This window comes from Bombyx mori, chromosome 22 (genome assembly GCF_030269925.1).
Source record: "Bombyx mori chromosome 22, ASM3026992v2".
Taxonomy (NCBI): Eukaryota; Metazoa; Arthropoda; class Insecta; order Lepidoptera; family Bombycidae; genus Bombyx; species Bombyx mori.
The window spans coordinates 10,716,322-10,732,483 of NC_085128.1; the positions used below are offsets into that span (position 1 = coordinate 10,716,322).

General features: G+C 36.0%; 1 protein-coding gene across 1 annotated transcript; it reads right to left on the reverse strand.

The window, feature by feature from the left end:
- Nucleotides 1-1,208: 1,208 nt before the first annotated feature.
- Nucleotides 1,209-15,425, reverse strand: LOC101740278 (uncharacterized). Its single transcript, XM_004926394.4, has 7 exons — nt 15,226-15,425; nt 14,957-15,054; nt 13,841-13,981; nt 12,705-12,882; nt 12,081-12,216; nt 6,123-6,352; nt 1,209-4,945 (listed from the first exon to the last, which is right to left on the reverse strand). The coding sequence occupies exons 1-7, from the start codon at nt 15,305-15,307 to the stop codon at nt 4,815-4,817; spliced, it is 996 nt and encodes a 331-aa protein (XP_004926451.1). The 5' UTR covers nt 15,308-15,425; the 3' UTR covers nt 1,209-4,814.
- Nucleotides 15,426-16,162: the final 737 nt, after the last annotated feature.

A 16,162-nucleotide genomic window follows, 5' to 3' on the forward strand; every position in this document is an offset into this window, starting at 1 on the left:
TAAAATGTCTTAAACTGCAAAGTATAGCAAAAAACGCTAAGAGAACTCACGAAAATATGGTTTATGGTTTCCATGGTTTACGTTTGACGTTTATTATTTTTCATTTTATATTAGATTCCAAAGTACACTGGAAAGGTCTATCCTGTATATTTGTTATTGTAAAAACGAATCGATAATCTAATCTTTTATTGAGTTTGAGAATGAAAAATCAGGTACTTGTAAAAACTACGATCCCGTCTTAATGAATACGTTTTAAATAAAGTTCAGTTAAAAAACAGGTGTTTTATTTTGATATAAGTTAAATCCGGCTTCGCTGTAACTCGTTAAATGTGAAGCATTTTCCTAAAACTATTAGCGCGCCATCTGTCTTACGTCGAAAGGAATGTGACAGACTAAAAATTCAACTCTGATTATTTTGAATCACAGTAACATGGTCAGAACGATTATATATTCCACTGTCTCTTGCACTGTGAGATACTTTGTGTATTACATTAGCATTCATCTATACTATTTTTATTTATTTATTGCTTAGATGGTTGGACAAGCTCACAGCCCACCTGGTGTTAAGTGGTTACTGGAGCCCATAGACATCCACAACGTAAATGCGCCACCCACCTTGAGATATAAGTTCTAAGGTCTCAAGTATAGTTACAACAGCTGCCCCACCCTTCAAACCGAAACGCATTACTGCTTCACGGCAGAAATAGGCAGGGTAGTGGTACCCACCCGCGCGGACTCACAAGATGTCCTACCACGGTTTCATTTTTATTACACGATGTTATTCCTTCACCGTGGAAATATTTCATTAGAAAAAATGGTACCCGCCTGAGATTCGAACACCGGTGCATCGCTCAACACGAATGCACCGGACGTCTTATCCGTTAGGCCACGACGACTTCAAAATATATAAATCTAGTGGTTTTTACGGATGTTCCGTTATAACTACTGATAGAGCAAGAGCCCGCGACAGCCAGACCTTCGTTATTTTATAAAAGCTGAAAGTTTCTCTGTGTATGTCTCCAACATGCATCCGATTGACTTGAAACTTGGTATCCATGTAGAAAATACATGTAATTAATGGATAGACTAATATTTATACGAGTGATGGACTCCCTACACCAGTTGCGGGGGCGTTAATTATTAGAATCTTTTTGGGGTGAGAAATAATAATGTAATTACGTAAATAAATAGAAAATTAAACAAAACCATTAACATTAAAATTTTATTTAAGAAAAACGCTATCTTGTTACTATCGCAAATATATGTATGGAATACATTCGTAATTTGGATACATTTACATTATTCTTACAAAATCTTACGCCAATACCGCGTCTATAAAATTGTATAAAACATCGGACACGTTACTATGTATTTTTAAAACAATGTCACTGTTTAAATACTACATTAGGTTGCACATTGGTTAACTACCATTTTAAGTACCTAGACGGCAGTAGTGTAACAATATAATTAACATTACTATCACATCTGAGCCTTGTCAACGTACCAAAGACTGTTTAACCCCGGTTCAAACGTTTTATTGCACTTTTTTTTCTGTACATGTGGTATATTAGATATTCACGCATTTAAGGTAAGAACAAATATTCGCACGCTCCGATATAGTGTGTACTGAAAAAAAAAACTTTAAACATTTTCTGTCGACTAAGCGTTGATCTCTAAGATGAAGTTAATTTTATATGAAATAAACAATTTTCTATTTAATTTTACATTGATAACCAAATAGTTACTGACCAAGCTATGCAACATGTTCGCGGTACCTTGAATAATTTCAAGGTACCGCGAACATGTTGCATACTGTAATCAGTAATTTAGTTTTTTTTTAAATATTACCCTTGATAAAAAGTTCCTATTAAAAATTGAATTGCAATCATTCGAATGAGAATAGAAGTTTAGGCCGTATTTAGCACGGTAAAAGGGATCTTTGAATCTTAATGGTAAAGATCAAACTATTATTAAATTATTCGAACGTTAAACATAATAAAATCAAAATATTGTTGATATCAGAAATGGTTCGTGTCAGTTGTCGAATCCTTGATGGCTTAGTGGGTATACAAAAAAAATTAAATCAAATTAAATTAATCATTTAAAATTAAATTATCCAAATAAAATTTCCAACTTTTTAGTTTTCACGGTCTGCTTGTATTGCTATCGAGTATTTGAATGTTATTTATTTATGTTCACTGTAAATTCTGTTAGCAATCTTCTTCATAGGTTACTATCCTGCGTAACATACAGATTGTATCAACAATATTGTTTAGTGAAATAACAGTTGACTTGTTATAGGTCACTTTCAAATTAAAATATTCCAAATTACTCGATATTCGTGTGTCAAAATATGCCTGTAAACAATACATTCCCACAACGGTGTCATTCGATATCTTTAAATCGTATACTTAAAAAATGTATTTTAATCTACGTCCACACTCCATTTTTTTCGCATCAAAATAAAATAAAAATTGTAATTCGGTTCAGTGATTTTTCTCTAATGAAATAGACTCAGACGTGACAGTAGTGCAATAGTCAACCACAACATCTAATTCTTTAACTTAACTATTACTCCAAACTTCCTACACTAAGGCCTCGATAACCTAAATATTGCATTATGATAGTTAACAACTTTAGCTAATTAGGTATAGTGAGATGAAAACTCTTTTTTGTCATTTTCGAACTTAAGTAGTAAATAAGTTAATAAAATGTATGCCTTCTCTTCATTTTTATTTTGAAATCGGTTAAAACGCAACATATTTCCTGACGCAGCCGTTTTTTTTCTACAAAAATCGTGATAAGATTACTAATGATAGTATTTAATGATAATATTTAATGATATAATTTTCCTTTTACACGAAACTATACAAAAATAACACGAACAAAGTTAAAATGGAAAAAAAAAAAACATTATGTATATTTATCATCTAAGTAGCTGTGAAGCATTTAATCAAACTTTAAATAATATAATTATGTACAGTGAGATTTTTTAATAGAGAATGATTACTGTTTTCATAGAATACAGATCGATCAGTGTTCTTAAGCCTTAATTAACTAACCAACTGTCATATTAGGTATTATAAATTATCTATTACATTTTGTATTACGTATGTTACATTACGTTCAGTGTGCTTAGTACGAATTTCTAACGTTCTCGATAGCGTAAAAGTTAACTCAAATTTGTATGCAGTTGGGACAGCGCCTCTAGCGGTAAACGTAGGCAAACCTTCCAACTCCATACACATTTCAGTTAACTTTTACGTTATCGAGAACGTTAGAAAACGCACACAGGACTTTCAAAGTAAATATTCCCTGGCAGTGTCAAAGTTACATCACAATCATATGAACAGTTTAGGAACGCATATAGGCCAAACATTCGATTTGTGTTTAATTAAAGATAGATTTGTATTCACCTATCCAAAGGAAAATATTTTTTTGACGTCATCACGGGCAATTTTAGAAGATTATTTATTCTTTATCAAAATTTAAGCGTTATTAATACACTTAATATGTTTTTTTTTATTTTTTTATTGCCCTTGTAGGCAGACGAGCGCACGGCCCACCTGATAGTGAGTGGTTACCGTCGCCCATGGACTTCAGCAATGCCAGGGGCAGAGCCAAGCCGCTGCCTACCGCTTAATACTCTCCACAAGCCTCGTTTGAAGAAGGACATGTCATAGCGCTCATAACATATGTACGTTAAATTTCGTGATGGAACAACCATGAGAACGTGGTTGTCGTTGTTTAACTACATACATAAATCTGAAGTCTCGCGTACGGGTCTACTTTTGTAACCGAAATGCGTTATTACTGAAGAAATAGATTGTAGGCCTTGTCCACCAGCATTTCAGAAGGAGCCAAAGGAGCTTGTGGAGGTAAAGCACAGGATGACTGATAAGATTGTACATTTTGTTCTTTAAAGCATGAACTGCACTGTGATGGTGGGTGGTGCTGGAAAAATGGGGATGACGGGATTATCGTAAATAGCTCCTCTGAACACTGCCCACGAATCATACGGTACGCAATACACTGGGAGCCGTAATTCCTACGTAGACCCAGAGGTTCAAAACGATATTTTATCCTAAAAATTAACGTCACCAAAGACTCTTAAAACTCCAGAATGCGGTAACATTGTTAATAAAAATAAATAATTAAACAAATTTTAATCACTGGTGTGTAAGTAAACATGTAGTTGGATCTACACATTCGGTTTCATAAAACTACGGCTGACAATAACATTTATAATATTACTTCAAGTCTATTGCAACACATGTTTTAATTAAATTTATCCTAAATGGTTTAAGCATCGTGTTAAAACCACAAAAGTTTAGTGCAAAATGGGCGTTAAGATTTTTATAAAAAGGAACATTTTCAAATGAAATCTCCAGCCGATAAAACTTCTAACGGCCCTTTGTTATTGCTTTGTTGAAAAATTAATCTGAATTCATTTTCAAAGAAGACTGACTATATTTTTTTTTTGCCTCTGAAATTTTGGCATTTCAAAAATGTTGCCGCCCTAGACGTTAATCCATCACTGGCGAAAACCGAAGTTAAATACTATACGATCACATAAAAATTAATTGTTTGTTAAACAAAAATGCACACACAATACCAGTTACAATATAATAATACATTTGTCGTTTAGTTAAATAATAATTGTCTGACAATGAAAAAATATAATCTCACTAAATACATCACATTTTTCAATGTAGGTATCTAAACTAAAAATAATACAAAATGAACGACAGCACAGCATTTTTTTTTGTATCTGTTTTTTTTTTAAATTCACTAATCTATGCACGAATGGAAAATTAGTTGTCGTCGTATATGCCTTGGTCGTCTCCGTTGACGGCGGCCGCGGCGACCATGTGAGTGAACGGCCAATTGTAAATAGACTGCAACGGTACGTGCAACAACTCGACCAAGTACCGATAGTTTGGCTCTGAAAACATTTGTTTCACGGTACCGAATCTGAGATTGGTTAGTTTCCACGTGTATCTGGCAACTGGACGGAGTCATGGGTTTTTGAAGTGAAACTTCTAATGCGACTTCCAACTAGAAAGGGGCAGAGCGAGAGTCAATGCGTGGCACTCGAACGCATGCGCGTAGTATATCTGTTACAGGCCAGTGCGAGCGTTAGCAACGAGTAGCGTCCATATTCCAATGAATTATTTAAAAAATATATATATTTATTTTTCTATCTATAATTTAATATAAATGTTGAAGATGTCGCATTCCCTATCACAAGAGCAGTCTTATTTAAGGATGAAAAATGAGGAAAACCACAATACTACATAATAATATCGAAAAAGAAGTTTCACTTCATTCACGTGTGCCAAGTTGCACGCGCACCGTTTTTTAATTTTAACCCTCTCGCTACGCAGACCTCGCTGCAAAATGTTTCGCAGGAAACGGACCTCCGTGCTAAAAGTGCGCTAATCACCTATCGTTTATAGGCGGTATTTTTCAGTCGGCGATTATAGTCGCCTATTGTGTACAGGCGATTATAGTCGCCTATTGTGTACAGGCGACGTTTTGACTATAGTCACCGATAGTAGCGAAAGGGTTAAGAAGCGTGAGGCTCGAATTTATAAGCAATTTTTTTAAGAACCAAGCTTGGGGATACCTTTAGCTTGTCCCAAAATTTCCATAATATTTTGCAAGAATGAATTTTCAGATATCTTGGATCTTTGAACTTTTTTTTTCGTACATATTCTAGTAACCTTGGGGGGTTATTCTAGATTCACCAAAATAGTAGGTGAACTCGCGGGGTTCAAATCTGACGATATTGCTAACACGAACCCTAACAAGAGCCGTGCTTCGCAGAATCTACCACCGGATCAGAAACGCGACCCACTGAGAAGATCCAGCGAGAAACTCAGTGGGCTGTGTCTGTGGGTTAATTTACTCATCGAGCCCTTCATTGCAAGCGACAAGTTCGACGAGGACGATGACCGGTGCTTGAGGTACCTAAAAGCATCGTTAGTAGATCGGGAGGATCCGAAATGACGTGTTTTGGACGACGTCGACTGTTCACCATTGGGTCCACAGGATCGGGAATGTAATTACCGGCGGCCACAATGAGAGGGTTCTTTGAACATTGGAGATATAAAACTTACCGTTCTCCGGATTGATATAACCTCGACGTATGAGGAAATCTATGAGTACTGGTGCACTGGTGGTCTTGAACTGAGGCGAGAGAGCTCGCTGTATACATTCCTCAGCAGTGAGCAGCTCGAAGCTCTCGACTTCGCCATCAGCGTTTTGCGGTACGAAATCCAAAGGCAGTTCAAGGTCATAAACGTACTCCGTGTTTGGAAACAGGCCTCGCTCGCTTTCAAAATAGAAACTGTCAACAAACTGTTAGTTAGATTCAAAATTGAATTTTAATAAATAAATATATGTACTATTCAATTATCTTCGTTTAAAAACATATATAATACTCAATTAATGGTATTAATACAACAAGGTATTCTTTAAGAAATAATCTATGCTTCTATACTAATATTATAAAGCTGAAGAATTTGTTTTTATGAACGCGCTAATCTCAAGAACTACTGGTCCGATTTGAAAAATTCTTTCAGTCTTAGATAACCCATTTATTGAGGAAGGCTATAGGCTATATAACATCACGGTAAGACCAATACAAGGGAGCACCAATAAAGAATGTTTCAAAATAGGGGCTTAAATAGCTCTTTAACATTCTATAATTCAAAAATATTTTCACTTTCTACGTAAATGAAGTGGGGGTAAAATTTAGTGTTATGCCAAAGTAACTATTTCACACGGACGAAGTCGCAGGCAAAAGCTAGTAGAGATATAGATATGGCGAAAAAAATATAGCTAACAAGGTGTGTGCGGTAAACGAAGGTCACAGATTGAATTTATAATTTAATAGTATTACTAATAAGAATTATACAGTAACACGCACGTGTGTGCGTGCGTTTGTTTGCGTGCGTGCGTGTGTTTATCAGTCTTTCGGACAACAGTAATTGCGTGTACCTATTTTAACGTAAACGTACACGTGTTTTTACACGTTTCGTTATCGTGAAATAGCAAAACAGACTCTACCAAACCTATTGCGTTGAATCACAATACGCTTCCAGATATTCTTAAGCGGGATATTAAGTAAATTAAAACGATCATTCAATCATTTTTTACTGGTGGTAGGACCACTTGTGAGTCCGCGCGGATAGGTACCACCACCCCGCCTATTTTTGCTATGAAGCAGGAATGCGTTTCGGTTTGAAGGGTGGGGCAGCCGTTGTAACTATACTTGAGACCTTAGAACTTATATCTCAAGGTGGGTGGCGCATTTACGTTGTAGATGTATATGGGCTCCAGTAACCACTTAACATCAGGTGGGCTGTGAGCTTGTCCACCCACCTAAGCAATAAAATAAAAAAAAAATTAAGAAAGAGAATGTAAAGAACCATCAACAGTGCTCGTCGATTATTTTAGCTTCAAATGACATCACAGGTATAGAAGTTGTGTTCAGTCAAGCGTTCTATAACTTAGGCGTCAACCACATTGGTCTCTGGGATTCCAGAATTTTTCAAATATATATACATTTTTTTCCTACCTGAGCTGATAATCTAGAGAGACCATGTCAACGTCGCTGGGCTAGTAGGTGAGCTCACAGGGCTCAAACCTGATGTCACTAACACGAACCCTAGCAAGAGCCATGTTTCGCAGAATCTACCGCCGGATCGGAAACGCGACCCACTGAGAAGATCTGGCGAGAAACTCAGTGGGCTGTGTCTGTGGGTTAATTTACTCGCCGAGACCTTCCTCGCAAGCGACGGGTTCAGTGAGAACGATGACCGGCAAATATAATATATAATCTATAAGCAACACTAACCACTCATTGGATGGGCTATAAATTCACCTTCGAGAGGTAGATATAAAAAAAATACTTAGCATCTATCCTATTTTAACTCAATATTAATTCTCAATCTTATTTATGTTAATTATAAATGACCACGTTTTACATAAAGCACTGAGTCAGATCACATTAAAGTCACATAATAATATGTACATACGTAATTAATAAAACAGGAAGCGTTGTCTTATCCATGTGGTATCACACACACTATTGAATATTATTTCAATACATTATATATAAATGGAACAATGAACGAAAAACAAAAAAGATTAACTAGACAAATGTGTCTTCAAAAATACAGCATAAACACAATCAAATTAGAAGAACACATATCGTCGGCTTATTGCAAGAAGTCATTAAGTGACATATTCATTATTTTGGGAAAACGGCATTTTAGTTGGAATTAGTTAGTGGCTATGTTGATTAGCCCATATTATCCTTCATACATAATTACAGTGAGCAAAATTGAATGTTTTGGATTGCTTAATATGTATATTAATTAAAACAAGTGAGAGTCGGTAGTCATATAACATTATATATTATTTATATACTAAAACTAAAAGTTAATGACTTCTTGCTACTGTAAGTCGGTTTTATATGTGAATTAATTATTTCTTAAATTAAAATAAAACAACAAAATACTTATCAAACCTTATTGAAATAAACAAAAACGAATAATAACATAATAATCAAAAACATTTTTTTCATAACAGTTGACGTAAGAACTTGCAATAGCTAATATGTATTGCCAAGTACTCACGACAACTTCGCAGTCTCAAAAGTTGTACATAATTTTATTTTTATTTTATTGCTCAGATGGGTGTACGAGTTCACAGCTCACCTGGTATTAAGTGGTTACTGGAGCCCATATACATCTACAACGTAAATGCGCCACCCACCTTGAGATATAAGTTCTAAGGTATCAGTATGGTCACAACGCTGCCCCACCTATACAGAGGAGGGCCATTTGGATTGTTGATAATCCCATTCTCAGGTATCGTTTGGAACCTCTGGGTCTACGGAGGACTTCAGTTCCCTCTGTATTTTGTACCGTATGTTCCATGGGGAGTGCTCTGAGAAATTGTTCGAGATGATACCGGCATCACGTTTTTACCATCGCACCGCCCGCCACCGGAGTAGAGTTCATCCATACTACCTGGAGCCGCTGCGGTCATCCGCAGTGCGTTTCCAGAGATTTTTTTTGCCACGTACCATCCGGCTATGGAATGAGCTCCCCTCCACGGTGTTTCCCGAGCGCTATGACATGTCCTTCTTCAAACGAGGCTTGTGGAGAGTATTAAACGGTAGGCAGCGGCTTGGCTCTGCCTCTGGCATTGCTGAAGTCCATGGGCGACGGTAAACACTCACCATCAGGTGGGCCGTATGCACGTCTGCCTACAAAGGCAATAAAAAAAAAACCCTGGAAGCCGAAACGCATTTCTGCTTCACGGCAGAAATAGGCGGAGTGGTGGTACCCACCCGTACGGACTCACAAGAGGTCCTACCACCAGTAATTACGCAAATTATAATTATGCGAGTTTATTACACGATGTTATTCCTTCACCGTGGAAGTAGATCGTGAACATATTTTGTTAAGTACGTATTTCATCAGAAAAATTGGTACCCGCCTGCGGGATTCGAACACCGGTGCATCGCTAGATACGAATGCACCGGACATCTTATCTTTTAGGCAACGACGACTTAAATAATAAACTAAAAATAATTTTCTTCTTCCTGTTAGTCAATCACTCATGTATTCATTCAATCATGTATTTTTTAATGAAAATTAGGGACTGAGCTTAAACACCATACAAAAACATAAAACAAAAAAAACAAAAATCTAGGTTAGAAAAATCTGTATCAGAGGTTTCTTCTTCAGGAAGATAATTCTTTATCAGGTATATTATTATACCAATGGTGTAGCTCTGCAGGCTAGGTCTTTAATGATGGAAACGTAGTCATACCTATATTGAACAATTTTAAGTCGGTTTTTCCAAGCTTGAAGCATTTAACCTTCAAACACTGTAGTCCTACAGTGTCAATTGACTTATTAAACATTAATTTATTTCTCAACTCTTTTAGGTTCAAGATATCAGAGTGGCTCATTACTATAGGTTCATACGACGTCTTTGCTGTTTTTTTTCTTTTTTAGCTTTCTGTTCGATCTAGCCAATCTTAAAACATTACAGAGGTCTATCATAGAAAAAATTGGCATAAGACACATTTGATTCTCGATAGAACTATGCATATTATCGACCTCCATATTATGTGTGTGGCCCAATTCTAAATACTTATGTTCAACCACCTCAAGGTGGGTAACTTGAACTAAGTATAGCATTAAGCATAACAGAAACTGATTACGTTCTTGCATCAGCTCGCTGAGTTTCTCGCCGGGTCTTCTCAGTGGGTTGCGATTCCGATCCGGTAGTAGATTCATTCACGAAGCAGCTGTTCTTGAGTTGTTAGGTCTTCTTCGGAGGCGCACGGACAGCTGTTAGCAAATCCCACCCCCCTTGGCTGAGCCTTTGCTAGCCCACATGTCCTGGTGAATCTGGAAAGGCCTCCGGGCCACCAGTAATCCTTCAATACTAAAAAAATATAAAAAAGCCTGTCTGGTGTTACAGTGATTACTGCAGCTCATAGAGATCCAACGTGAAAGCCACCACCCATCTTGAGACCCGAAATCTAAATCTAAATTGTTCCGTATGCTGCTTCGCTTCGATGGTGGTACCAACTCGTACGGGCTTGCCATACGTCATACCAACCATCCTATCAGTAAATACAAGTTGGCAATCGTAGTCCACTGGTATAATTCTCAGATAACGATGTTGCCTGTTCTCCTGTGTATCATTTAACATCTTCTACACCCGTGGAAAGAATGATGCTATTGTAGGTCAGGTGTTTGCTTGCTCGGTTGTGCGAAGGTTGTTCGGAACTTCAATTGGTCCAACATCTTGCTTCCTCGTCCTTGTTTGAAACATTTATTTCGTTGCATTTTGTCAAAAATCATTAACTTCTATAACAGGCGTGGTAATCAACGTATCTCGCCGTAAACTGAGCGAGCGAGGCAGTACTCTCTCGTCCCGCGCAAACCCACCCTCACCCGCGTTCGTCGGTTTCGTCTTATGCCCCGTGTTCCCTAGACAAGCTGTTTTGTCGCATTTCACCAAACCCTATATAACTCACTAAACTACAACCGAGCAACCACGTAGCCTGCAAGAAGTTACTATGTTCTTTTAATCGATGTTAACTTATTAAAATCATGCCATCAACAAAATGGAAAAAATAAGGAAAAAGAATAAATGATTTTATGGAAATCTTACTATTATGATTTATATTATATTAATATCGATAAAAATCATTAAGATCACTTATTGTGCATTTGTGATGAAATGATTCATTACAGAAACTAACTAAATGTAAATAATGAATTTTATCGAAATGCAATTTTAAGCTATATTATACTACACTGTTTTGATAAAATTAATTAGATGCTGAAAATGAGTTCTGTAATGTAATGTATGCTGTTTTCAAATAATTATCCATTTAATAAAAATAACTAGTGCTGCTTAGTGAATCTTTGTAAATGCCTGACTTCCAAAGTTGCAATTATCAGTTTTCTACCAAAGACGTAACGGCTAAAATTGGCCAGCTAGAAATTAGTGTGTTTTTGCATTTTGTAGAATATGCAAAAATGAGCCCATTATAGATAAAAACGCATTTAGTGATTTTTTGCAGTTAATGAGTTCTTGCAATAAGCCGACGATATATTTGTTATAAAAAAAATCCCAATTTGTTCTACCTTCGCTAATAACAATCTGTTCTATTACTTTAATCGTGACGATTTTTGTTTTTTGTTTTGTTTAGATGGTTGGACGAGCTCACCTAATGTTAAGTTGTTACCCGCCACGCACCTTGAAATCTGAATCTAAGATCTCAGTTTTTATAGTACTATGACTGCCCCACCCTTCAAAACAAACCTCATTAGTGCTTCACGGCAGAAATAGGCAGGGTGGTGGTATCTACACGTCCGGACACCCAAGACGTTCTACCACCAGTAAAAAATTAGTACTTCAATCTCATGTCTTAGTGTAATTCAGGTTTCGTATAACCACTTAATACTATGTGATTCATCTACTCCAGACCCTCTATATTCAAAGAGAAAATTTTATTGCGAAAATAAAAAACGTACCTTACACAGCCAGCTGGTACCAATTTTTTTACCAATTCTCCCTCCACAGATGCCTCTTCTGCGGCCTCTTTTATAGTTGTCTCTAGAATACCAAATCCCACTGCGAGACCACCGCTAACAAAGCAATCCCATTTACCTAATATGAAGATTGATTATGAATACAAAATTAAAATAATCTTAATTATCACGATTTCATTAGCTTGACCTGTATGTAACACTTTAAAGGGTTTTTTCACAAATTTAAAATTATGTAATTAAATTGAAAATTTGCAAGGGCAGTAATTTTAGCACTTTGGCCTAATATGCTGACCTAGATAAAAATTAATTTAGCTTGGTTTGCTATTATGCATTCCTTTATTTAGTTTATAAACTATATTTATATTAGTCATTGCTCTAGAATAGAATAGTGTAAAGAAGTATCAAATAATTAATAAAGCCCATAGGCATTACAATGTGAATACTACAACCCGTCTTGAGATATGAGATAATTTTAGTAATATTTTGTCTATAATAGCTGTCCCGGTCTACAAACCCAAACCTCTTGACTGCTTCTTGTTAAACATACACGGGCTGCTAAACTCTCCAGAACTAAAATACATTGCTTAACTATGTCTAAAATCTCACCAGGCCATGTTTGTTTGGTAAAACTCCGCTGCTGTAACCAAATGCATAGTCCTTTACTGGGATGATTGAGATAGCCGGTGACACTGACGCCATAATTTCTAATACCAAATAGGCATATGGCACTCCTGTCCATCTCCAATAGGCTCTCTTGATAAAACGCAGTGCTGACTTCAAAACACTAAAAACAAACTCTTCAGTGAAACTAAAAACTATAAATAAAAAAAATGCATAAACATATTATTATACTGTTTATCTAGTAACATCCATTTGGTCTAATCAAATACATTGAATGTTTTTTTGATTACATATTAAAGGATAAGAAAGGGTTTGTGCTTTCAAAATTTTCAGCACTTCACATCTTCAAACTTAAATCTCACTCAGATTCCATACTTAATAATTAATGATTGTACATGGTTCATTTTATGTAAACATTTTAGGATAAGATTTCTTTAATTAATCTTTTCAGAAAATACTCCATTGGTGGTAATGTCCTTTTCGTGACTATTGTATTTTATTGTAATTTATATTTTATTGCCGTTGTACTGTTAAAAGTGAGACCTTACAGCTCATGTCTCAAGGTGGGTGGCGGAATTTATGTTATAGATGTCTATGGGCTCCGGTAACCACTTAACACCAGGTGGACCGTGAGCACGTCCACCCTCCTAAGCAATAAAAAAAAAAAAATATATATAGATTTTGTCATCAAACAATTATGTTCATTTTGCAGTGGCACCTCACACCTTTCACACAGAACACATGTTTGATGAACAGAAGAATGGTCATGCAAACCTCATATCATGCATGGCAACCCTGTAAGGTAGCAGGTGTTGACATTCAACTTGATTACATGTTTGTTCTGGATTCTTAAAACTTATTATTTCATATTCCAGCGAAGGGGTTGACTTTAGAAAAGCTTAACCCACAGACACAGCCCACTGAGTTTCACGCCGGATCTGCTCAGTGGGTCGCGTTTCCGATCCGGTGGTAGATTCTGCGAAGCACTGCTCTTTGTAGGGTCTGTGTTAGCAACTCTCCGGTTTGAGCCCCGTGAGCTCCCCTACAAATGTTAGGGTGAAGCTGAAATAGCCTCTCAAGGCTATCAGCATAAGTAAAAAAAAAAAATTGTTTCACTAAACCTCATCTCTCCATCCTTTTAATGCGCATATCTCATTCTCCTTCCTCAGTTTTTGCAGGACATCAGCAACTCTTGTGGTCCTTTCTTTGTAATCTCTAAAAGCAGGATTTAATTCCACATATTTCCCGGCGATTCTGAACACCTGATTATAATCACAAGTTCAATTAAATAACAAGCTCACTCAAACTGTTCATAGCAAGTTATTGTTTTCTAGTTTTTATTACTGTAGATCAGTAGACATATTCACAGCCTACAGGGTACATGCCCATAGACTTTTCTTTCTTCAAAGAAAGTTTACAGAGAGTACTGAAAAGTAAGCAGTGATTATCCATATCCATGACAATGATGAAGTGTGTGAGCAACATTTACTATTAGATGGGTCATCTGCCTACAAGGGCAAAATAGACAATGTGAATATCACTACTCACCTTGAAATTTGAAATTGAACTCTCAAAATTGTTTAGTATAATGGCTAATCTACCAAAACAGTTATACTACAAAGAAATATTTCAAACTCACTTCTTATGATTTCTTTATAGAAGAAATTTCACATAGCACTCGAGGACAATAAAGGTATATAGCATTTATTTTTTACATAAAAAATAATAATTATAAACAACAAAAATCATCTTATTTAGATTGACTATGTATGTATTAATAAAGATACAATCATTTTATATTACATATTACAACACCAGTTTCAAGACAAAATTAAATATGTACCCAAAGAAAAGTGATGGAGTGTATGAAATTCCTTTTCTACATTTAGACTAAAATAAATATAACAAGTATTAATAAATCTTGTGCTCTAGGGGAATTAGGTATTTGAACAACCTAATTTTTATTATGATGGCCTCTATGTTTCAAATAACATTAGCACTACTGAAAATAAAATGCGAGTTTAAATTTTAAAAAATATTAAATATAATTAAAATACATATACATTACAGTATACCCCCAAAATTAAGCTAAGTCTGTTTTAGAGTTTAATTCATATGTGACACATGAACTTGGAAAGATAGTTCATTGCTAATGTTTCATGCTACATGTGAATATCTGTAAATACAGTTGACAATAAAACCATTTACTAAACATCAAAGAGTTGGAGTTCACTCACCTCTGGGAAACGCTGCAAATATTTTAAAACATCAGGTCGGACAAGACCAACTTGATGCCCAGCCACTATGAAGGGCTTACATATTCCTTGATGTAAACCTAAAATAATATTTAAGCTAGATATTTTTAAAAATTAAAAAAGCCTACTCTATTACCACATTTGTCGTGCTTCAAATTTCTTTACTTTTTACGTGCGCAACAGGAACAACGCGAGAACACATAATGAATTGGCTTTTAATATACGCGAAACTCGAATATTTGTTGGTTTACCTGAGAGGTAGAAAGAATTAAACTTGCGGGCTAGTTTTAACAAATCCGAAACGTTGTTTTGTGCTGAATTCATATCTTTCATAATTTTCTTTCATATAATAAATAGTTTCAACTTTCAATAAAGGCCGACAAATGCGAAAATATGGAAAACACACGTTCCGTTTCACATAACGTATAAACATTTGTGTCAAATAAGCTAATTGTCATTTAATTTTTTTTAAATGTATACCAATCTGTAGATTAACTATCTTTACATCAATCTACCCCAGACAATACAATATCCATTACACGATCATCGAATTCCATTTTAAATACTAAAAACAGACTTGGGCAAAATATTCCACAATTCGCTCCATGAATCTAATGCCGGCCACTCACATGCGCGCAAATATTCGTACATTGTACGAATGTTTGCGCGCATGTGAAGGGCTGTCAGGGAACATTCATTCGCAAACTTAGCGGCCTCTTATACTTGTTTACGAATGTCTCACGAATTTCCTTTTTAATTCGTCAATAGAACATTGAAGAGAAAAAGAGTTTTGAATACTTTCCCAGACATCATTAACAGCCATGCTGTTTTTATGGGATTTCTTTTGATGAAGATACGCTACACAGTAGACGTCACGATCTATGAAAATAGCGAAACGTCCGTTGCCTTCGCAATCCTGGGCGCTTAAGTGCTTAAGTGCTTAATCTATGCTGGGCGCAACTGGTGGTCACACGAATGTGTGGGAGACTACGCGAAGGATCGCGGTTCGCGCACTTTGATGTCCGTTAAAAAAGCGACACAGCTTGGAAAACCACGAATGCAGCGAAAACTTTGCATAATCATTTGCAAATGTCGTCCTACACTTGCGGGTTTGCGTATTCGTGCGAATCTGACTGACCGGTATAACAGGAATAATTATTCTTGCTTCCTTATTTATAAGGGCTTCTT

What these genes read in the sequence shown, in the direction of transcription:
- LOC101740278 (XM_004926394.4), bottom strand. Translation starts at nt 15,307, where the DNA reads ATGAAAGATATGAATTCAGCACAAAACAACGTTTCGGATTTGTTAAAA. An exon ending in TAATTCTTTCTACCTCTCAG is followed by an intron (nt 15,055 to 15,225) that starts GTAAACCAACAA and finishes ATATTATTTTAG; the next exon opens with GTTTACATCAAGGAATATGT. An exon ending in ATTTGCAGCGTTTCCCAGAG is followed by an intron (nt 13,982 to 14,956) that starts GTGAGTGAACTC and finishes GATTATAATCAG; the next exon opens with GTGTTCAGAATCGCCGGGAA.